This window comes from Ixodes scapularis, unplaced genomic scaffold, assembly GCF_016920785.2.
Source record: "Ixodes scapularis isolate PalLabHiFi unplaced genomic scaffold, ASM1692078v2 PGA_scaffold5__190_contigs__length_132052651, whole genome shotgun sequence".
Taxonomy (NCBI): domain Eukaryota; kingdom Metazoa; phylum Arthropoda; class Arachnida; order Ixodida; family Ixodidae; genus Ixodes; species Ixodes scapularis.
Window position 1 is genome coordinate 51,016,830 of NW_024609880.1, and position 24,724 is coordinate 51,041,553.

The 24,724-nt window shown below is 43.1% G+C and overlaps 1 protein-coding gene across 1 annotated transcript in view; it reads right to left on the reverse strand.

Annotated features, from left to right (window-relative positions):
• Positions 1-4,375: 4,375 nt before the first annotated feature.
• Positions 4,376-24,724, reverse strand: part of LOC8038677 (pituitary tumor-transforming gene 1 protein-interacting protein) — a 31,467-nt gene continuing 11,118 nt past the window's right edge. The window contains exons 3-4 of the mRNA XM_029969856.4: positions 11,630-11,741; positions 4,376-7,335 (exon numbers count right to left, since the gene is read on the reverse strand). Coding sequence (XP_029825716.1) covers positions 7,073-7,335; positions 11,630-11,741 — 375 coding nt within the window. The 3' untranslated portion in view covers positions 4,376-7,072. The remainder of the gene's footprint in view (positions 7,336-11,629; positions 11,742-24,724) is intronic.

A 24,724-nucleotide genomic window follows, 5' to 3' on the forward strand; every position in this document is an offset into this window, starting at 1 on the left:
TACATTTTGGTACAGACCAACAAAGAACCGAGATGACAAAGACGCGCAACACTAGCTAGAGAATTGTTTACTGTTGCAACTCGCACCTGTTACGAAAATCTGGACGACCCGCGCATTTAGTATGTTCCAGCAAAAATATGGATGGAAATCAGGCTGGAAAGCATCTTAAGTTGTCACAGGCACTTATTTAGCCTGTCTGCCTGTGAACGTAGATTTCGTCACTATTCTTTCCCTGGACTAGCACCGTAATCACAAAGTCACTAAACGCTGTGCTTGATTGAGAGACACTTCATTCGCTGCAGAACGTAGTTTTGAGGGATGTATTTTCACCCACAAAATTGTATTTAATTACAATTGTATTTTAAATACCCACGTTTTAGTATTTAAATACACACGTCAAATACAATACGCAATTTGTAATTAAATACAAATGCAAAATACACAAAGTATTTGAAATACTGCCCATCCCTACCGCCGACAAAGTTCTGACGCAAAAAACTGTCGTGTCAAAAAAAAAAAAAAAAGGCTTATTTGCGCATTTTAAAATTTGACGAGCGGCTGACAAATTTGACAAATAACGGACAAGACAACTCTCATTGTCTCGGGGTTTATATTACGATGTTCTCTAACCGGTTCGCCTGCATACTTTCGCTCCTTGCAAAGGTTACCGTCCCGCGGATGGCACAAACCGATGCCGCGGCGGTGGCGTCTCGGCGAGCTTGCACACGGGGGCCGCCGCCGACCGATTGCCGTCTGGCCGGGCTCGCGGCTCGACACTCGCCCGTACTCGGCCGGGAGCCCCGAAGTTGCTCTCGAAGCGTGGAAATGGCGTTGTGTAAGGAAAGGCAACGGCCACCTACACAACGAACGGGCAAAAGCCGATGCAAAGGCGTGCGCGAACGTAAACAACGGTACAAAAGTGCCGCCGTCGCTCGCCGCTATGAAATGCGTCCCGCAAACTCGGTAATCAGCGACCGCATCCCTTTCCTGCCACTCATACTTTCTCTAACTTGACGGCTACTCTGTCTTGCGGACCATGCCGACGAAACGATTGGACGATCGTCGAGGTACGCAGTAATTGCTACAGCCGAGTGCGGCGCAGTTTACCATTGCTCTCGCTGCGAAAGGCCGCCGAGTCAACCACCAGCATGGTGCTTACCGGCGTTCGACGTCATCATGTGATGTAGGTGCGATGCATGTATAGTTTGTGTTCTCTTGCCCTGTCATTGAAACAGCATCCTATTTTTCCTATATAAACTTTCCCGCAACTAAGCGGCATCTAATAGATGACGCCAATAACAGTCAGTATATTGGCTTTCATGCTTCTTGGAGCACAGAACTTTCTTTGTTCTAGTCATCATCGGACATATCTTAGCTAGTTTGCGGCAGAAAAGGCAATGTTAACATTGTATCTGCCGGCAATCTTTTTTTTATGTTGTGTGAAACTGTGTGTGTACGGAATGGCATGTCTTCTTTTTTTTTTTTTTTGTGTGTGTGTGATACTACCGTTTTATTGATTCTTTTATTTGATATTTTGAAACAGGTTTTCACAGACACTAGAAATCAGCCATGAAGGGAACGCTGCATTCCGTAACCGTTTTATTTGTATATCAAAGCTAGTCGACATTTGGTGAGTGATTACAACTTTTTGCGAATGCTGTCTGAAGGCAGGTTATAACGATTCCCCGCTTAATGAGCTTAGACTGTCAAACGTCACTAGGCTTTTCTTTGAACGCGATTTATACATCCAACAAAAATGGTCCCCAGAAAAACTGATTATGACATCCAAGAATTGGATGCGCTTGTCATCTGGCATCTCCCCAGTGAATTTGAGACCTCCTGATGCCTCTGTGAAGCTGACAACTTTCACTACTTCATCCCAATTAAAATCAGTTATCTAAAATTACAAGAACATACATTATACCTATAACGGACCAACTAGCCCAAACCAAAGTTTTAATGAGACTTATAGAAATTGCTAAAGAAAGAATCTATGACAATTCTAGGGGAAGCTCTCTCTCGTTGTTTGAAGCCACGACAGGGGCACTACGAACTAGGGTGTACAGAGCGAAATATCAGGGCATGTGGGGAGGAAAAGGGAGATAGCTGAACACCTAATACTTTACTGTAAAGGGCTTCACCATGCAGTTGTTAAGGCGATATTTAGTGACGGCTTTGGGCTTTAAAGGAATGCTGAACCAAACACTTTAGTGTGAATGAGTGGCGCTATATCTTTCCATAAATCAGCAGCCGTCAGTGTTCGCGAGCACACGAAACGAAATTGACGTCATCATATCCCCCATTCAAGCTTACTGGAGAGTTTTAGTAGATCGTTCCCATGACTCCGATAACGATATCCCGATACTCCGCCACCGCCTCCCTTGCGCATGAATAGTATCGTTATCGGGGCTATCGGAGGTATCGGAACGATCTACTAAAACTCTCTATTTGCTTGAATGGGGGATATGATGACGTCAATTTCGTTGCGTGTGCTCGCGCACACCGGCGGCTGCTGACTCATGGAAAGATAGTGCGCCACTTATTATAGACACTGAAATGTTTGGTTCAGCATCCCTTTAAAGACAGCGACGGAAAAATAGACGTTGGGAAAGCTGAGATCACCAAGCACAGGTTATCGGGCTGGTGGCATAAGTCGAGGGAAGGAAGAATGAAGTTTCGTGGGGAATAGTAGATGGCTTCTGCTTAGCAGCGTCACGAGATTGGTTTGCCCTTTTCCATTGGCTACGAATTTAATCGAAGAATAATTAATTTCAATGAGAAGCTTTGGCTAGGTGGCGCAAGCCGCCGCCCTATTTGGAGGGTTCACCGTATCCATTTATCCGGGTTGGATTGACGAATGTTACGATTAGAAAATGCGACTAGATTCCTGAGCTTCATTTAGCTCAAGCTCTGACGCAGCCAGTTTGAACATTTCTGGCGTACGGAAGAGAATTTCCCGCGTTGTCAGATAAGGGTTTAGATAACTGGCAACATCAACGCCAAAAGGGCTGAAGTGTTGTTCCTATGGAGCCTAGCACGTTTACTGGCCTCTGTGCAGGGTGGTCCATGCTGAATGAAAGAAGAGTGAATACAGTTCGGAAATGCTCCAGTTACAGTGACGACAAGGGTGAGGGTTAAACTCTTTAAAGGGCAACTCCGCTCAATTCCGAAAAATTTAGGCTTCCGTGTGATTCACATTCACCAAGCACTACTAAACAACTCTACGTCTTCAGATTCGCGAAACGTGGAATATTATTTGTGTAATCCTAATGTAAACATCAGCAGATACCGAAACCGAAACTTCGGTTGCGTCAGGCAACATTGGTCTCGGGTCGTAGGGAGCAAGAAACCGAGCGTAGTCTTTTTTTTTTTTATTGGACGTGGGCAGGTTGCTCCGCATGGCGTGGACGGTGATGGCCCGGGGGCGAGGGGGAAGGGGAGAAGACGAAAGAGGAGAAAAGGAGCGGAGAAACAGACCGATAAGCGCGCAGGGCAGCGCATCCCAGGCGCATCCGTGTTACGGTGATCACGTGAACGCCCGGTCAGCCAACACCGGGAGGAGAAACTCATGACGTCGTCGTTCAATTTCGCTCTGAGAAGTAAAAACAAACAAAACGTGAGAATGACGTATGCATGCCTCTGACGTAGTGGCTCAACGTTGGCCGCTCCAACTCCGTGGCATTGACTGCGCTGGTGATTGCGATTCGCGCCGCACGCTAGAGTTGGCAGATTTCGGCGACTTGGCTCGCTTGAAGGTTTGCTGGCCAGTTTATTCAATATATAAACGGAATTAGATCGTAATATTTGACACGGGGTCTTCCTATATGATACTGAAGAGGGCTACATAGTTTTCTTAATATCAAAAATGAAGCGGAGTTGCCCTTTAATGGTAGAGAGTCGCTGCATTTCTTTCAGCTGGCATGACTATGTCAATACCCCTTTCATTTGTGCTTGGAGTTTGCATTTGTAGCATACAACACTGCTAAAGCTGCCTTAATGAACATGCGGTTTACTCTATCATCTTGCGTGTCACAAAGACCAGATGAAACCATGTGCCCATGACTGCATCTTTCAGTGTTGTGTAGTCTGGTTGCAACTCGATATAGTTAAAACTCCCAAGCTTTTGAGTGGCAATCTGTGGTAATTCGGTTCACTAAAGTATTGCTCCCATTTTCACGGTAGCCAGGCGCCATTCTATCCGTAGCACTTTTGACCTGCCTGACATGCTCTTGCTAAGCCTTCACGTTCAACGGCTGTACGAAACAGGTTTTGCAACACCAGCCTAAGTATGTCACAGGCACAGAGTCCAAAAGTATTATAAATGCAGCTGAGTGCTCAACTTTTGCCTAATTGAAAACCAAGCAGCCAAACAACAAAGCAGCGGTTTTTTATTATTATTATTTTTTTTATTATTATGCATCCGTAGAAAACCTTACAATACAAAGTTCGGAACTATATACTATGGTTCAATATAGATTTAAGGCACACAAGATGGTTTCTAGAAATGGTAGGTGGAATATGCTTTTATCCAACCCAGTAATTTATTATGATGCCCAGAAATGCTATATATCACCATTCAAGTATCTTTTTTATTGGGCATGCAAATTCCTCCATATAGTGACTTTTCTCTGCATAAAAAATAAGTATGAACATAATACATTCCTGCCATTTCTGCAAAAATGTCTCATCTACCCAAAATAAAAACCCCAAGCCGAAAAGATACCTTTTTCCTCACAGCTAACACCTTGATCAACACTCACATTATTGTTATTAAAGTTGCACAAAGTTTTAAACAGGTTTGCCCGTGTATTCCAGAAACTATATACTAAAATGAGAAAGCAGTAGAAGTTGTACATTATTAAACAATGCAGGGATTTTTTGACCAGAGACCCAAAACTTTTAACACACACTTAAAGTGCTTCAAAGACTTAAAGGACATAATGCCAGTCTGTCTATGTCACCAACAAACAACTGCATATGATGATACAAGACTTATCACATTTTATCCATTTATGTAGAAGCAGGGCCAGAAATATTAAGTCATTGGGCATGAGGCTGTATGTTGCATGGGAAAAAAAAAACACTTTCAGGGAAACACACTTTTCATCATGCACTTCTTGACCACTTTCAAATCGGTGCTGTTATAGTTAAGGGTATCTCAGACTACCTCACAACACGATTCTGAGAAATATCTCCGTGCTCACTGCTTGAGTCCCAATCTTAGTTTCATTATTAACCAAAAACACAGTCATTGCGTCACTTAAGTGCATACCCGAGAGTCCCTCCCCCCACCAATCAGTCTTAGCGTCATTATTTCTTGTATCAACCTAAAAGTGACAAGACAATGTACAAAGAACCAAAAAAGGCAGTATAGTAACATAAGCATTATACACAATGCTTCAACCATTTGCTGCTTGCTTGAAGTGCATGTTCTGTAAAGGTGCTGAACCAACCAAAGTGGTGACATAGAAATAATGTAAAACAACAAGGGGCGAAAAAAAAGGCAATGTAACGAAAAAGTAATCACAAATGAAGAAACTCAAATCATGGTACCACATTCTATCCATGGGCACACATTTTATCAGCAAAACATTGCTGCAGTGAAGGTGCTGACAACACCAAAAAGTTTTTGTTTGTCAACATCTTCATTTCACGTCCATATTTTCATTGGATGCCCAGGAGAGTCAAATTGAGCTTCTCTTATTGAAACAATGTAGATGAAGTTCAACAAAGCTTGCAAAATCTTAAGGTACCCCTTTATTACATTGCAATATATGCTAATCCCTGAGGTACCCATGATACCGAATATGCTTTGTGACCTACTTTAAGTCATACCTAAGGGACACACTACGATGTCTGATTTAGAACAATTAATGTCCTGCCGTCCAATGTTTCCAATAATACTACTGCATAAGGCAGATATTTTCTCAGAAGGCACATCTCATCTCTTCGGAGAGGTAAAAATAATATATGCCATGATGGAATAACGCATAAGAACAAAGGTTATGCAAACAATGCATGACGCATAAAAAAGAAGACCAACAGAATTTGTCACATTGTAAACCTAAACTAGGTATTTTCAGAAGGGACAAAAAAAAAAACTGCCCTAAAATAAAATTAAAGGAGCAAGGATAAGGCACAAAACCAGCAAGGGATGAAAACATCACACCAGTCTCGAAATTTTCCCTTTTGCTTATTGCTCGGTCACCTTCAACCTCTGCACAAACAAGTCACAATGCATCGTTGGGTCATTCAACAATGCCACGGAATGCATAAACGGGCCCCTGGAAACACGCGCGCACCAATAATTGTGGGCACAAATGGAAAAAAAAACGCTTCCAAGTCGCTCCTGCCGACAAGATCACAGCTGTAACGTACACGAGTCCATGTTGCACGAGCAAAACACAAACAAACCCCAACAACGAGCCGGTTGAAGTGGCAGTTGGGGTATAAGAACTTCCCAGACACTTTACACTTCCATTCACAAACCGGTGCAAAGTATGAGGAAAAAAAGATAGGACCGGCTCAGAGGCAAAACCTCAAAAGATGCCTTCATTAAACCCCTAAAAAAAACCGCTTTTTCATTTTTCTTTTTTTTTTTTTGCGACGACCGTTGGCGTGTTGTTGCTGTTTTCGATGGAATGCCGTCCCGACGCAGGGCCCCTCGAATGTTTCACACCCGCGGCTCTTTAAGGCCTGATCACTCATTTGCGTCTGACCGTGCCAAGTGTGTTGGGATCTCTCGTAAACGCTTGCACACCGGCATCCTCTATTGGGTAGCCCCCAAAAAACTTACGACCTGTGTACACATTTTTATAATTTTTGATGCACCATTCTTTTAACGCAAACTCGAAATAATTCTGACAATGTTATAAGCGACCGCTTTTCATAAATGGTGCATCAATGTTATCTTGCAAATACTGCAAAGCCCTTGGCCTAGTTGCGCACAAATTTGAAATGTTCGAGCGGTTATGAGAGGTCACAACGCACTCTACCCATTCAAATGCAAATCTGTGAACCAGCCTTCACTACGAGGAACTGAAAGAGTCGGCAAATCGCGGCAGCTGCGAGGTCAGTGGTCGAACCTCGTGTAAGGCGTTTCTTCTTTGACGAGGCCGTACTTTCGGCGGATGTCGTCGGTCTTGGAACGACGCTCGGCCCGACGGCCCTCGGACTGCTCTTGACGCTGGCGGCGTTCTTCCTCCATCCGGGCCATGTCGCGCAGCCACTTGTCGTTGCTGCGCTTGCGACAGCAGCAGCAGCAGCACACCGCCAGGGCGATGAGGAGGGTGCCCGCCACGACGCCTATCGCAATCACCGTGCCCTGCAGCGACACTGCGGCGAGGTGTTGCGCATGTGAGAAAGGCTGACGTAAACCCGGTTCCTGGCAAGGATTTTTCCGCTAACACTGGCGGTGTTTGGATTGAGCACCGCATGAAGAGAGTGGCCACAAAGAGCGACAGGAAAAGGAAAGTCTGCTCGAGCTTTGGCACGCCTCGAGTCTGAAATTGACTTCTGGTGAGGCATTTTTATAGGAAAAGGTACGCACATTTTCTAGTTCTAGCACTTGATTATAAGGACGAGCCTTGCGGAGAATTCTTACGCAATAAACAACTTTGAATATTTCTCGGCCGTGTAGACGAAAATATTGGTCAGTTATAGTAATTTTGTCTTGAATTCAAGACAGGCGCAAACTTATGGGTAAGGCTTGGGGGCGTGGTGGGCATTTGACTGGCCAGAGGGGGGGGGGGGGGGGGGGGGGGCACCTGCACAGAGAATGATATCATGGGGAAAGCGTTGCCCAGATGTGTTGACCTAATATTTGCAATGTCACGAAAAACTAAATATTTTTTCATAAAAAAAGCTGGTAAATGTCTGGTCTTTTCAGAGCGCAGCTCTTAGGGGCCCGCTTCCGGCTTGAGTGGCGTCGCTGCCGGTGATGCCGCTCAAGCCCCCCTGAGGTCACGTGACCTCAAGCAGTCACCTATCCCTCAGTACGCTTCCATCCTCCTCCTCAAGAGCTGCGCTCTAACCGGCGTTACAGGGAATCGTAAACGGCTTTAATTTTTTATGTTGTCCTTGAATAGCATAGAAAAACCGCACCCCCCCCCCCCTCAAGTCATGCACCCATGATCCAAGGCATTTAACACAGTGTTGAAATAGCTCCATGCATGCATTTTTGTACACTGTCCGACACTGTAGGCCTATTTCAGGATCCTACGACAGCGACATATAAATCTCGAAGGTTATCAATAATAGCGTCGTCGAGATATTGGCCCTCCTAGAACAAGCCCTACGGTCTTCTAACTGTTATTGTTGCTCTGATTCATTGCTTGTCTCCACAAGCCTGTTTTGGAACATAGGCTTGAAGCTAAAATACTGTGAAGTTAAACATAGCTCCCTGATCAGAAAAAACACTTCGGCTAAAGGAATTACACTCTATAACGTTAATAAAGTGACATACTATTTGTTATAACCCAAGTAAAGAAGTTGACTTTGTTTTTTTCCGGTGAAGAGACAAAATGTATGCGCCTTTTCCTATGCGGAGTGCGAGTTTGTCTGCTTCTTGCACAGGGGTTGCGATGATGCCAGAACGCCGAGCTCTTATTGGCTGATTGAAAAAAATTCTGGGTAGACCTCGAGAAATCTAGCATTGAGGTCCTTTCAATCAAAGTCAATCAAAGCTTGGTGTTGTTCTGACGTCATTGCAACTCCTGCGCAAGAAGCAAACGACTTGCTCTCTGCAGAGGGATGCACGGGAGCACTGCAAAAGTAGACTGGTTGCTGTCTGCTTCAATTCGAAACAGGAAATCCTGTACATGCTAGCACCAGCTGAACCTCTAGCGCACATTATAATAACTCTATGGTTACACAATTAAACCAATAATTTAGATTAGGGTTAACATCAGAGCTAATTTGGTATGCAAGTATAGAGTAAACCTGAGACTGAAGCAGATTCTAAAACAGAATGTCAGGCTAGGACAACAGTAAGCGAAGAAATAAATATGTAAGCGAGAAGCTTGAAAGCAGCCAACCTTTTGCTAGTACATTCAATTCTTGTTTCAAAAGTATGCACGGCTACTCCAATAGACTACTTCCATAAATCTGTCACTGCACATGTTGCACTATGAGAACCTGTGGGCCAGGAGCGAAGCGCTTATGGATTTTGCTGCCCTCTGATTGCCACAATGCATAACGTGGCATTACGCCGCAATGAGCCGCTTCGAGTTTTGGAACAAGTCTCTTATCTCATGCCTTAGTACACCCTTGTCCCTACCCCAGCAGTCTCAAAAACTCTTTTAATATTTCTGAACTAACCACAGCGATAAGAGAACGAGATCACTCAACTTCAAGCAGCCTCAACTTCGTGAACTGAGGGCAGTGTAAAAAGACCAATTCGGTAAAATCAATTCTTCGTTTTCTGCCGTATGCTGTCAAAAAGGTTAACATTTCCTGACATGGAGAAGCTGCAGAATGTCGCCATTAAAGCGCTGGGTATGACCCTGGACAGTCTTCTGAAAAAGGTCTGTTGCTCTCAGTTTTAAAAACTAAACTGAGACAAGCTTGGCCTTTTATTGATAACGGATTTACCAGGTTAACAATAGGGGAACGTACTCGGTGAAGGACTGGCACCAACCAGCGGCAATACTTGCCTCGTAACAGTATTTTCCATTTCAGGAGCCGGCTATCGCTTCTGTTAAATGAGTAACTATTCTGGTCTGTTGCAGATTAAAGGGACCATGAAACGATTCTGAAATCGAATTACATCCACTGCACAACGTAAAAGGTGTGAAAAGAAACACAAAAATAGGGAGCCAACAAAACTTCTTCGCTATAGAACTTATAAAAGAAAACCGGACTCTTTTGCACGTTTTTTCCTTTGAAAGCTCTCTGCGATGCATACGCTGAACTGCAGCACGTCAGCCAAATCCACATCACCTATTGGGTAAGAGCCTACCTCACTAGCACCGCGATCATAAACAATAAATAGCTAGAAGGTTTTGTTAGAGATGAGTTTAATTAGAGATGTGACGAAAATTGCCAAATTTGATAATGCTCAGAGCCAAGCGCCATCTATCGTGTGGTAAATGAAGCAAGAGAAAGACCTTACTGCGCTTGCACAGTCAAGCGACGAGCAACGTCTGCTGAACGGGTTTGCTCCTGCTTCGCATAGCACTTTCATTTGCTCGCTGCTCGTGTAGGGTTTACATTGTTTGTGACATTTGCTATCCCAAAAGGCTGCAGTGTACCAAAGTGCCTAAATTACAGTTTCTGCAGTCCGGTGGTTAAAAAGAAACAGTTGAAGTTTCACTGTGCCACTTGATGAACCACGTCGAAGCACTTGGTACAGGCTCATCGGTTTGCAGGACCCCGGGTCTATGGTCATTCGCGTATGCTCGGAACATTTTAACACCGAGCGTGATTACAGCCACATTCACAGTGTACTCCGCAAATGCGGCCGTTGTTTTGAATTAAGACGGTGGTGACGCACTCCCGGCAGCAGAAGCACTCTCGAGCGGTAGGCCCTACCATGCACCACTTGCAAGTGCACCTTCAAAGAAACAAAACATTTTATATCTCTGTTACTTCCGTACATCTGAATATACGGCCGAAACATAACCTACCATTTCATACTTTGAAGCCACCCTACTCCTCATAGTCTGATTCCGAGGAAGAACTAGAGTCTTCGTCGGAAGACTCGCCGCACTTCCCAAAAGGCATAGCGGCGTATGGGACTAGTCCCATGGTGTCGCTGTAGTGCAACATATCCAATTGAATTTCGCTCAGCTGCCATGTGTCCACGGCTATCGTGACGATGAGAGGCGCCAATTAAAAAAATAAGTCTGTGACATCAGCGCCATCAGCGCAGTAAAACCTACCGGTGCACCCCACTCGCCGCCGCTAATGCTCCGATTCTCCTACTGCCAAGAAAACTTCTGGTTCCTGAGCCAGAGTACGTCATGACCATCAAAATTATGCCGCAACTTGTTTTGCGGTCAGTTGGAGAGAAAGAAAAAGTCAATATTTCATTAATTTTTAGTGTAGAAGTAATAAACCGAGACTAAAACGGATGCCTGTTCGGCATTCAGTGAACGCTGAAGGTTTAATGTAAAAGTTATCTGGCAAAAGTAATAAGGTCATTTCATGGTCCCTTTAAGAAAAGCAGGACAAGGCTTTAAGAAAAGCAGGACAAAGCAGGACAAGGCCACAAAGCTCTGTGCTTGTTATAATTGGCAGTTTCTTCTTCTCCACTGGCCTCCTTCCAGCCTTTGCTCTGCTAAAGTGAAAAGAATGGAGGGATTTGTAGGAGGGGAGATTGTCCTGGTTTTCTGAACCTGAAACAGACTACTACAGCCAGCATCAGCTACAGCGAAGCATAAACAAATTGAAGAGTTAGGAGCAGGTTGCTCGTCGCGTCGTTCAACAAGTCAACTTTTTTACAAGGACACGCTTCTGTCACCCCTCACCCTCAAACAAGAGCATGCCTTCGTTAAATACGACAAGTAAATTTTTCCCGCTTGCGTTTTTGTGTGTCCGAGAGATACACTCTTCTCGCTTCTAGAAACCCGAACCGGAAAATGAACCGGTTTTGAAGGTACAGCTTTGAGCAGGACGCAATGCCACTCACTGAAGCAGATTCCCCAGTAGACTTCGGAGAAAGCGGCACACTCGTCATGGCTGGGGATGAGCTTCTTGTAGGGGTAGTAGCCGCACCTCCTGGTCTCCGAGCAGTAGTAACACTTTGGGGGAAAGAGACCAGAGAGCAAAATTACCTAAACAAGATCATGCCTTACGCTTGATCCATGCTCAAAACGAAAAGAGAAGTCAAAGGTCCTGCACGGTGTCACAGACGTACACGAGACGCCGGTTTTCACCGCTGCGGAAACCGGCGTCTTGTGTGCATCAGACATCGTTACATCAGAGCAGCGGAAAGTTTTACATCAGAGCAGCGCCATTTGTTACAATGGCAAGAAAGGCAGCCTTGAAATTAGTATTAAAGGTATCCTGAGGCAAAGCGCTGGCCAACGGATCCCCAGGTGGAGGGTTCCAATCCCGGCTGAGGTGCCCGCAATCTGACGGAGGCTTACTTGTGGGGAAGGCACCGTGTAAACGAGATTTCGGTTGCACATTATAGGATTCCCAGGTGGTCGAAATTAGGTAACCCTCAGTTTTCCGCCCTTTAGTTAGCTTGGCAGGTAAAAGTTCTAAATTTTACTTTGTGTTAAACAAACACTGACCTCTAAAATTTTTTAAATTTTTTTTTAGCAAAATAATAGATTATGGGGTCCAAGACATCAACCAAAATATTTTTTCACTTCTGCTAAGGAAAACAAATTGAAATCAAAACCAGTTAGCCGGCGTGGTGCAATCAGACATAGTGTATAGGAGTTGTGGTGTTTCTTTAGTCATGAAGATTATGTTTTGTGGATTCTATCGCTTTTATTGACCAACATCTATCTGCCTTACAGGCGCACTAAAGAAAATTCTGCGATTGTATGTTCTTGGTCATGACTGACACTACGGGCCCTAAGCACCCTAAAAATTCAAAATTTACAATCACAAGACAAGTGCTCATCGTCACCGCGCTGACACCACTGCTGGAGTATGCCCCGCCTTTCTCGTGTGGAAAAAATCCACTCAAAAAGTGGTGTGTCCCGACTATTCATCACAATTTCAATAGAGAAAACGGCGTCTTGTGATTGTAATTTTTCAATTTTTAGGATGCTTAGGGCCCTAGAATCGGTTATGACCAAGAAGAGACAATTGCAGAATCCTCTTCAGTGGACCTTTAAATGGCTTACGACTTCGAAAATAATTTGTCCGCTATGCCACCACCACATGCGACTATGAAAAAGGGAGCGAGTGCAGCCTCGAATGTCAGAAACCCATTCGCTATAAAAGCTGGCAAATCGCCGGGCGTGCCATCAGGGGCCATATTGCTAAAGCCAGCAATTCGCCGGTTTGCATGAATTTCTGTTTTAAAGAGACATTCATAGATGGTGCGCTATGCAGAATTGGGGTAGTGTAGTTAGATACATTGCCAACAGATGGCGAGGGTCGTTCTGTTCGCTGTGTTTGTTTGAGCTTGTTCTTTTATATGTTGTCTTTCCCGCTCAATCGCCGCCTGCTTGGAGAAGACGACAGCGTCCCGTGTACGGTGTGGCCTTTCTGACAATGAAATCATAAATATCCTATTCGACAGCGATGATGACGAAACGTCTGGTGAGGATAGTGAGTTTTCAAAGCCTTCTGTCGATGATGGGAGCAATTCCGACAGCAGTTCTGAGTCTGAATCTCGACAACAGCGCACTGGTTGTGCGACACCTAAGCAATCGAGGATGGAGTGCTTCGAGATATTTCATACGATGAAGAATCTGCGACGGCCTATTGATTTAAAGATTTGAACAAACCACTTAAGCATGTAAATAAACATGCTTTCTTGTTTTCTGCACCAAGCTTTATTGTAAAAGCTTATCATACAAGCAAAGTAGTCACGCCCAGTGAGACCATTTCCTCACCATCTTTAGGGGAAAAACATGCGCTATAAACGGCCCGGCAGCGCGCGACGTGCGCGGTAGGGAATAGGTTAAACAAGAGTTTACAGGCAGAAAAACAAGAAAGATTTCAAGTTGAACATACATTTTTAGGGGGCAATTTGTCCCTATTGGTAAACCTATCATGTGAAAAACACCTTCACAATACTTTCGCAATATTTTATCACTATTAAGACATTCAACAGGGAAAAGATTTTATACGGTACACCTTTTGCAACAATCCACGACAACCAAACACGAGGCAAAGCTTCCTTTCAAGAGTCACTTTGCTAAGTCTGGTTTATTTAACAGGCGCCCGAGATACATCCAGCATCTGTTTCCGAAATAGTATAATGCCAACATGTTGCCCCACAGGCACAAAACACATTCTGGGGTCTTCTACAATATAGAACTTTGAAACTGTCGGCAGAGTGACGCACTGGGCTTGTACATTGTGGCTCCAAACGGCGCCAGCACTCAACAACAATGGCAGTGAAGCCAGATGTATGTATGTATACAACCTTCCTGTTCCATTTTAACAAAATAACAAGTAACACAATGAAGAGCGATACTTATGTGCGTCGCACCCTTACTTCACGATCAATGCGGAAAAAAAAAAGAAAATAGAATGCAATAGGAAAGCGTCAGTAATGGGGAAAAAAAACAAAAAAAAACTTCAGAGTGCTAGACACAGATAATCTGTAAGCATTATGTTGCTCCCATTCAGTAGCAGATTTAGAGGATGCATATAATATAGCATCATCCTTAGTAGTTACAAAGTCTTCATGTTGGACGACGTAAAGTTAAATTTCACGGGTCTAATTCTCCACCAAATCCAAGGACTTCATAGATGAACAGAAGCCCAGACTTTTGTTTCTAGGTGCTAATGTTTCCTACCTTATCTTGTATGCTTTACACAAATTAAACGAAAAAAGCGACTGAAAACAGTATCGTCAGTAAATTATTTCTACGCAAAGTGAAAAAAAAAGTGTATATATATATATATATATATCATAAGATCTTGAGAGATAGCCCACCTTACATTAAGAGAAAATCGGATGAAAATATTGAATGTGCCAAGTTTTCATGTACAATCAAGAAAAGCTTAAAAAATTCTTCCAAGCTTGTTATGGTGGCGAGGGGCAACGAAGCAAAGATGACTGCACTTCCCAGTCAGAAATGTTTACTTATATCCCGCCATAGCTATAACTAGCCGCATTTACGCCGAGGCCATCATTGATCCCAACACTAGCATTACTAAGAGGGGGCTATCTTTCGGTGTTTAAGAAAATATAGCAAATCAAGCCAAAAATAGGGGTGGGCTATCTTTGGGGGGTGGGGCATCTCTTAGGATTTTAAACACATTTATAGTGAAAAGGACATGAGGAAAAGGCCTAAGAAAGAAGACAAAATAATGTAATTAAAGTAAGGATCAAATTCTATGATATTTAAAAACACTTTTTAAGCTGATTTTTCTCAGTGCTCTTGTCCTCATACTAACATTTCTTTACAACCCCCCCCCCCCCCAAAAAAAAAAAAAAAAAAAAAATTCTGTTAAAACAGACTTCTCTTGTATTGTGGCCCTCACAGTAACACACTCATTCTTTACAAGTTGAAAGTCTACAGGTGCCTTTCAAAAGTAAAAGGAAGACATGAAAAAAGGTTTTTGTTTCTTCCCGGTAATGCAGGGTCTGCATTCATTCAGCCGCTTGTATGCAGGTTTGATTATTTCCAGCTGAGTGGAAGGAAGTGCAGCTGGAGCCACTTGGAACAGATGTTTTGGGAACAATAAAATAGATGTTTGGGCTATAGAGTAGAACAGATGTTTTGGGTACAGTGGAACAGATGTCTTGGGTACAATAAAATAAATATATGTTTTGGGTACACTAGTAAAATAGATGTCTTGGGTACAGTAAAATAAATATGTTTTGGGTACAGTAGAATAGATGTTTTGAATACGGTAGAATAAATCGGGATACAGTAGAATAGGTGTTTTGGGTATACTATGGTAGAATATATGTTTTGGGTACAGTAAAATAGATGTTTTGAGTACATAGAACAGATGTCTTAAGTACAATAGGATAGATCTTTGGGTACAGTAAAATAGAAAATATATGTATTGGGCACAATAAAATGAATATGTTTTGAGTACAGTCGACTAGACATAAGCACCCGTATTCACCAGGCGCGGCTAACTAGCGGCGTTTTAAGGTTAGTAGCACGACTAAGTAGTTGCGAGCTAAACGAGAAATCCGCGACTAACGAGCGATTATGTTCTGCGGTATTCACGAGCGCGAAGCGAGCGGGTGACTATCTAGTCAGAACTAAGAAGCGGAAGTGACACAAAAAGATAGGCCACGGGCACGCGAACTTCAACGCCGCTGCGTAAATGGGTATTTTATCCTATAAAAACTAATATTTAAATGTTTATCAGGAAAAAAAAGTTACAATGAGAGACATATTGTCTTAGACAGAGTTTTACAACGAAACATTTCAAAACAACGCCAGGGAGAAACACGGAAGCCGCATTGCCAGCGACATAAACGAATATGGAAGCGCCCGTAAATGCGTTTCTTCGCGCCGTCCACCGCCCTGCCGAGATCGCTTTAGCAATGTCTCTGGCCGTTGAACATGGCTATTTAGTCAATATTTACTCCTCCGATTCTTTCTATATATGTCCCCCAGCGTTCCGAGACAGTAAGTGCTTTGTTATAGCGCTGGCGGTCAGCGGTGATACGAGTCGGCCATGGCGCTAAGCCGCTAGTCGCCCGCTAAACACCGGCCAAACTAGCCCTACCCCATGACTAAGATTTGTTAGTCGACTCCATAGTCGCACGGGGCGACTAGGCCCTAAACACGACCGGTGAATACCAAGCGCTCACTTAGCGGCGACTATCGCTTGCCACGTGATCATTTTAGTCGATGACGTCGCTAGTCAGTGGTTAAACAGGCACTACTCGCGCCTGGTGAATACGGGTGATTGAATACAGTAGAAGAGACGTTTTGTGGATGTCTCGGGTATGGTGGAATATATGTTTTGGGTATAATAGAGTAGATTTCTTGGGTACAGTAGAACAGGTGTTTAAGCTACACTAGAATATATGTCTTGGGTAAAGCCAAACTGAACCTTCCATGACTCCATTACATTCTGAGTCAAACAAAAGCCGGCCTCTTTCATTGCGTAAGAGTTAAGACGGGGATCCACAGACATTTCAAGTTTCAAACACAGAGTGTGGCATGGCCGGGGCAGCAAAATGCCATAGTTACATTTCACTTCTCTGCCAGCTTTAGCAAGATTTTCAGACTAACTCGGAGAAAATAAGTCTTTCAACACCTACAATGAAAACTATGGCGTAGCATTGTGAACGACGGCTTCCGGTGAGGTCGGAAAAGAACAATGAGATCCAGATTCACAGCCTCCGGTAATATTTGTGTGATCTATTATGTTTTGACAGATACAAAGGTACAGCGAAGAGCAGTGTTCGGGTCTTCCTGGCACATGCATGAAATAAAGCGTGCAATGAAGTAATGTTTATTCAGGTTTCCTGGACACTGGAAGGAATGTTTAATTAAACAAATAAAATATATTTTTTTAAGTGCCTAGAAAAAAGATTAATGTCCAGCATAGAAATGTTTTTTGTACAATTTTTATTTATTTTATTTTGAATACCACTAACCCCATTTGGGGTTGTTGTAGGGTGGTAGTTTGGAATATTACAAGCAGAAAAAAATATTCAACACACAATTTGCAGGTCAATAATCAATGCAAATATAGAAGTCAAGAATGAAAAATTAGTAAATAACTTCAATTCATAGCACTTTTAATTCATTGCACTTTTAAAAACAGCATAAAATATTAGTTTATGATAAAATGTGGGCATCTACCCAATCGAGAAAGATTTCAATAGATGAGGAATGAACAACATTTTGAGGCAGGTGGTTCTATTCATTAATGGTTCAGGGAAAAAAAAAGAGAATTTAAAGCAGTTATTATAAGCGACATCTTCCTCATGAAGCTTACCATGGTTGTGCCGTGTTAATCGTTTGCTTGTATGGACAAGATAATTTTCTTTTGGTAGGTTAAAGTGATCATTGACTAATTCGTATAGAAATATAAGTCTAGCCATTTTCACTCTTTTTTTTTTAAAGAGGAGAGACCCAGTTGCCTGCAAAGTTCAAAGAGAGAGACGCGCCTATTATACTTATTGCAAATAAACCTCGCTGTCATTCTCTGAACTCTTTCTACCTTATTGATGACGGAGACTGTGGGGGGAACCAGACGACGTTGGCGTACACGAGCGTAGGATGCAAATTTTAAAACTCGTTTGAGGAAACTCAGTTTGTTTAAAGCTTTATTAGATGTGGAGTGAATGTCTGAGTCCCAAAGGAAATTTTGACTTATGTTGAGGCCGAGGTATTTGTATTCACAGACTTGTTTTAAGAGGTTGTTGCCTATCTGGAAAGGAAAGGAGTATTGTTGTCTTTAATGGGTTATGGTCATAATAAGTGCAGTTTTATTCATATTTATTTCCATCTGCCAATCATGGCACCAATTTATGATGTGTTGAAGCACATTATTTAGGATAATCTGGTCGTTTGGGTTATTTATTTGTGAATAAAGTATTCAATAATCAGCAAAGAAGCGAATTTTTACGTTCCCATCTTTGACCAAGTCATATATGTATATTAGGAACAAGAAAGGTGCCAGTGCTGATCCCTGTGGGACTCCCAATGAAACTTTGCCTTTGAATGATGAGTGCGCATCAAGTGCTATCTACAGGTAGCGATCTGAAAGGTAGTCTTCGATCCGCTTGAGAATTTTTCCTCTTCCTAGTATAGATTCCAGCTTGAACAATAGCTTCAGGTGAGATACCTTGTCAAAGGCTTTTGACAGGTCGATGAATATGGCGTCAACCTGTCCTCTATTGTTTATGACAGTGGAAAAATCGTGCATGCTTTCAATAAGTTGTGTCACTGTTGAAAGGTGATGTCTGAAACCATGCTGATATGGAGTAAGTATGTGGTTATTCTCGATGTGGATGGAGACATGCTTCAAAACAACATGTTCGAGCAATTTACAGCAAGTTGAAGTAAGAGAGATAAGCCTGTAGTTCGTGAATTCGTTTTTGTTTCCAGATTTATGAAAGGGGATGACTTCCGCTAACTGCCAGTCTTTTGGAAGTTGTCTTTTGTTAAGTGATTGTGTAAATATTATAATATATTTTGTTACCCATCCGGCGTATCTTTTTAAAAATTCATTTGGTATATTGTCCGGCCCAGCACTTTTTTGTGTTCAGGTTGAGTAGAAGCGATAAAACACCCTGTTCGGTAACTACGACGTCATTCACAGCCAAGACTGGGGAATTGGACGCGAATGAGCCTGCATTACCATTATCTGTTGTAAAGACCGAAAGAAAATAATCATTGAAGGTTTTAGCAAGATTTGCTTTGTTGCCGAAGAGCGTTTCTATATTTGATTTGTTTTTTGGATTGACATAGTTCCAGAATTTGGCAGGTGAAGATTGGATAAACGATTGAAGAGTGATACTGAAAAATTTGTATTTAGCCGACTTGATTTTTTTGTCCAAGATCGCTGTTGAGTAATACCATTTTGTTCTTATTTTGAGGAGTTCTGGTTTTCTTTGCCTTCTTACAAAGCCTATTTATTTTGTGCTTCACATGGATGATTCCTTGCGTTATCCGAGGGTTTTACTTAATAATTTTTTTAGCTTGTTGCGGAATAAACTATGAGACACACGTCTTAACTGCCGTTTTGAATTCGTTCCAAAGCATATCTACAGTGGTACGGTCGCTCTTGGACAGTAGAAGAAAGTTATCTAAGTGTGTATAAAAAAGTTGAGTACGCCAACGCCATCTGCTCTGTCAAATTTCAAAACCTTCCAAATCTGGGGATTGCCAGAAGTTGGAATGTTTGTTTTGAAGCAGCATAAAACCATCTCATGATGAGATATGCCATTTAAAACTTCTACACTGTATTCATCTTTCAGGAAATGATTGGTGACAAACACGAGATCGAGCACTGATTGCGAAGTTCCTTGAATACGGGTATTTTCAGTAACTATTCGGGTGAGATTATAATGAAAACATATGTCTGTAAGCATACCTGCACCGAGGGATGATTATGCACATTTCGACAGAGAGGACCATTCTAAAGAAGGTAGATTGAAGTCACCTGCAATTATAATCGTACTGCTCACATTAATATTATCATTGATATAACTATACATACTTTTGAAAAGCCCAGAAGTGGAAGTGGGAGGTCTATAGACAGCAAGTATATAGCAGCAAGTATTTTTGTAAGCAATTTTACAACACAGGCCAATTTCTGGGCAATCGGGTAAGGGGGTACATACAGTGCCGTTTTTTACAAGAATCGCTGCTCCACCACCACGAGAACCTTTATCCTTGCGCAGAATCGTATAGTTCGGGGGCGTGATTTCACAGTCTAGAATGCTGTCAGAGAGCCATGTTTCTGTCATTGCTATAATATCAGGTTGGGTATTCAAACAGCAGCTTCAAGTTTATCAGTTTTATTTACAATGCTTCGCACGTTTAGGTTCAGTAATCGAAATTCATACACATGGTTGACTTGAGCAGGGCTTGGTCACGTACTGGGATTCCGGGTTTCCTCAGATATGCGAACCTTATTGTTTCTGGCCTTATTCCAAATGTATACTGCGCCATTTATCGTAATTTTGTCACAGGTAAGCGTGACCTTATCACCAGCAAGTTTTTTTGATTTCGAGCTATCAAGTAATTTTTTCCTACTGCCCTGAACTCGCTTTGAGTAGTCTTCATAAATCAAGATTCATACATTTTTTTAATTTATTGCAGTTGCGTAAAATATTCAATTTATCCTTAAAGTTTACGAGTCAAAATATTGCTAAACGGGTTTTGCCATGAGCTGGCTTCCCAAGGCGATGTATACGATCAATTCCATTAATCTTTACATTTAGTTTTCCACCAAGAGCCTCTTTAGTTACCCTACCCTCGAGTTTAGGTTCCCAGATTTACTTTGAGTACTGCAACATGCGATACTTGAAATAACTTCGAAACCCCAAGCCAAAATAGAAGGACGTTTTTGCATAGCTCCTCACTCAAGATGAGTTTCCCCGACATAAAGTGTGCCAATTTTTCAATTGCCTTTTTTTTTTGGCGGGGACAGTTTATTTCATGACATACATATGCAATTTAGGCACTTAAAGAAATATTGTTTGCAATTCTCCCTAGGAGCAATCCAAAAACATGTTCCTATTTCCAGTCGATCTGCCAAAACATCAAAATCATTCTTAAAAATGTCTGCACCATACTTGTACTAAACATTGTGTTTTCCTTGTAGGCAGTGACGTTATAAGCACTGTAATTTGTAAGGAGTTCACAAATGACTCGCCATGCTGCCACCTGCCGGAGAGCAGGTGCCTTGCTTCGTGATTTGCTCTTTGGCGTTTTTATTGGCTAATGGCCCAATCTCATTGGCTGCGGAGCGATAGTTCGGGACTCTCCACACCCTGCCTTTCTTAAGCTTTCAGCAAGTATAGAATCAATTGTCTGCTTCCGTAAACAACGGTATTTAGTGTGCACCTGATACTCTTTTGCATGTGTGACAAACTCATCAAGGATTGGGGGCCTGTTGAGCAGCTTCTCATATGCTCTCTCCCTGCTTACGCTGTCTTACCTCGGGCAACCGAGATTATGCGAGTGCCACGTGTTCTATCTTAACCCCATTTCAACCACTGTTCCAAGGACTGAGCTTCTGAGTAGGTCACCACTCTCACAATAAAGCTGTTGATCCGAAGAATGGACTTTTCTTTATAAGATGTAATGCCACGGTTGAACAGTACTGCCCTTCTCAGCTCCGAACCCATAAATCTGTCGAGCATCGGGACTTAGACCGACTATGACTTTTTCTGAGCTGCAGTTTTCTTCTGACCTACTATTGGCGTCACGGCTAGACGTGACGCCAATAGTAGGTCAGGGCGTCACAGGACGTGACGCTTTTCAGAAAACTGAAAAGAAAATATTGAGGTTCTACTTCGCGAAGCAGGTGGAGCCACGAAAGACGGCCCAAAGACTCCTTGTGGAAGGGACCACTCAGGGCCCGGATCCTTACGTCTTGCCCCCCCCCCCCCCTGCCCCCCTCCCCCCCCCCCGGACACCGAAACGGAACCTCTAAGCCACGGATGCAGTTGACCCCGAACACTTGGAGGCGCTGTTAACATTCGCTACGCTTGCAAGTAGGGAAACAAACCCGCAATTACAGCGTTTGGACTGCTCTCTCTCTCTCTCTCCTCCTTTCCTCTCTTCCATTATGGTGCCTAGAACATGTCCCCAAATGGTGGACTAACCACATCCTCAAAAGTGGTCCCTCGATTTCCGCCCGATGACGTCATAGAAATGTCGGCGGAGGCGCAAGTGGCTGATGCCCGTTCTGCTGCAGGTCGCCGTCCAGCTTGACGGTCTACGGAAGCTTCGCCGGCCAGGAGTTGGGACGCGGCAACGTACGCGTTCCCTAGTACGGTTTGCTGGAACTTCTACGACCAACTATTGGGATCACGACATTCAACAGACATGCCAGCTCCTGTGGTGTCATTTGTTGCCACTTCGGGACAGCTTCTGACGAATGAGCAGGATAGGACTGTACATGGGTGATTTCATCTCAACTCGGGCACGGATTTAGGGTCGAATTTTTAATTTTGACGAAACAAAAAATGTTTTGGGGCAATTCCTATAATAAAAGAAGACGCAAACGGTTATGTCGTCGGATTTATTGTTCCCAAGTTATGGACCGTTGAAGCGGTCAAGGTAGAAATTGATGTTTTTCCAGCCTATCGGATATGCCATATTTCATTTCATCCCTTTTCCCTACTTTTTACGCTAGATCAATATAACCTTTTGGGAACACTCTAGACATAGGCTTTTTTCACGCTAATTAAGCGTCTAGGTCATAACATTCTTAATGATTTTTTTTTTTATTTGTCAAACCGCCTCTCTGTGACGATATTTGACGAAGTTCAGCAAGCTGTGCTGTGTGACCTAATCAACATATTTTTATGATCTTTATATCACCGTAAAGCACCCATTATGCTCTTTCTTTTGAGAATAATTTCAATATTTTGCCACAAGTATATAATGCGCTACATGTGCCTGAAAAACGAATATTTCGAAAAACTAGCAAGTTTGGAGTCGATTTTCTAAAAAAAAAAACACTTTTTATTTTTAAAATTTTTTATTCACAGTTAGTTAATATAGTAGTCTATCAGAAACTACCAACAGAAATTGTAATATATTGTTTGTATGGCTGCTATTAAGACTCGAATCTCGTGCTACGAGCGTTTTGAACGGGACTTCGCACAGGCGCTCTGCAGAGCAGAATTTTGGCCCATATAAGGTTTTCTATTTATCGTTAGCAGTTACCTAATATCCAACCATAAACATTAAAAACAAAATTTGAATAGTGCTCTTAAAAAAAAGTTACTTAGAAGTCTGTATTCACAAGTGAGAGCGCATCTTTTTCTCACAATACGGGGGAATGCAGATCGTTAGAGAAGTCCTCTGAGGCCTTTTGCTTTTGGCTCCGAAATTTTACAAATGCCACCCCAGTCAGGCGGCGTGTATAGAATACTTTATCTTGAACATCACGGGGCTACCGGCTCTATCTTCGTCGGGGTCCTGGAGCCATGCCTTTGAATGCAACCGACACGGAAACCCTGATTGTCGGGAGAACAGGCGTTTCGAGTTTAGAGTTTACGTCGCAAGCCCCCCTCTGTCTCTCCAAGCTCCCCTCCTCGTCCTTCTAACACAACCATGCCACTAATCCGCGGGCACTAAAAGAGACGCCGCTGCCGCGTGGCACTCAGATTACGCGCAAGGCGGAGAGCGAATGTTTAAGTATGGATCAACGGGAAGATTGGGGACCCAAAGGAAGCCGAATCTTCGCACGTCGTCTAACTGATAATAGCCTTCTCGGTCCCTTTCTGGCTCTTTACTTGAATTCCTAAGCCACGGCGGAAAGCTGGTACTCATTCTACCTCCGTGCTGTCTGAGCTGGATGAACTTAAAACTGCTCCTGCTCTCAGAAAGCCAGAAGTGTTTGTTACTGTCATGGCTAATACATTATTCAGTTCAGACCGGAAAGTATGCGCCGACTATTCAAGGAGACACAAGAGAATAGTGTTTGACGGACGCCATTTTCGTCAAGTCTCGGAGCTAAACCTAAGTTTTTTTAAGCAAGTTCTACCGGCTGAGGACACCCAGTGCGTAAGCCCTGGAGATGTTCTGTGCAATAACTGCTACACAATGTTCTTGGGTCAGATTGAAGAACATAAGCAAGGACAGGAAATGTTGTCATCAAGCTCATCCTCATCATCCCTGAAACCATCGGACAGATCATTCGTTGACGAGGAAGCCCTGGTCCAAGGAGTGCCTGAAGCAATTGATGCTGCCGAAGTAAGCGTGACACCACTTAAACTCCCTTCTAGTGTGACCCCACGAAGTCGTACCGGCTATGTTAAGCGAACAAAAATCCGAGATAACCGGGGACATCAAAAAGAAAATTGGTCGTAAACTAAGTGACGTGTACGGAGAACCTACGGGCACAGACAAAGAAGATCCATGCTCCTCGTGCTCCGACTGGGTCAGCAATTTACGAGCAGCCTACGTCAAGAGCGTGTCGCAGCTAGAAAGCTACCGCCTCTTAACTCTTTTTCCATCTAACCTCAAAAAGAAAGATATCCTGAAAGCAATTCCTGAAGTAACGAAGCATGCTTTGGACCAATCAAGAAAGCTGAAAAAAAAAAAAATGGGGGTCTGGGCGTCACCTGACCCATACCAAGGACATGCTCTCAATGAAAACGATGTCGCTCTTGCGTTGACTTACTACACATCAGATGCGAAAGACTGCTCAAGACAAAGCCCGAACAAGAAGGATGTCGTAAGGCTTTTTATTGATGGGGAGGAAGTCTTCGTCACGAGGCGATTTATGACGAGATCTATTAGGGAAACCTACAAAGAATTCAAGGCGGCCAATCCCGAGTCAAAAATGGGCCTAACAAAATTTTATTCTCTTCGGCCCAAGTGGGTTAAGAAACACCCTGTACATGAAGAGTGTGTGTATGCTGCACCAACTTCATACTCTGTCTGACATCTCTGTCAAATGCGGCGGGGAAGAC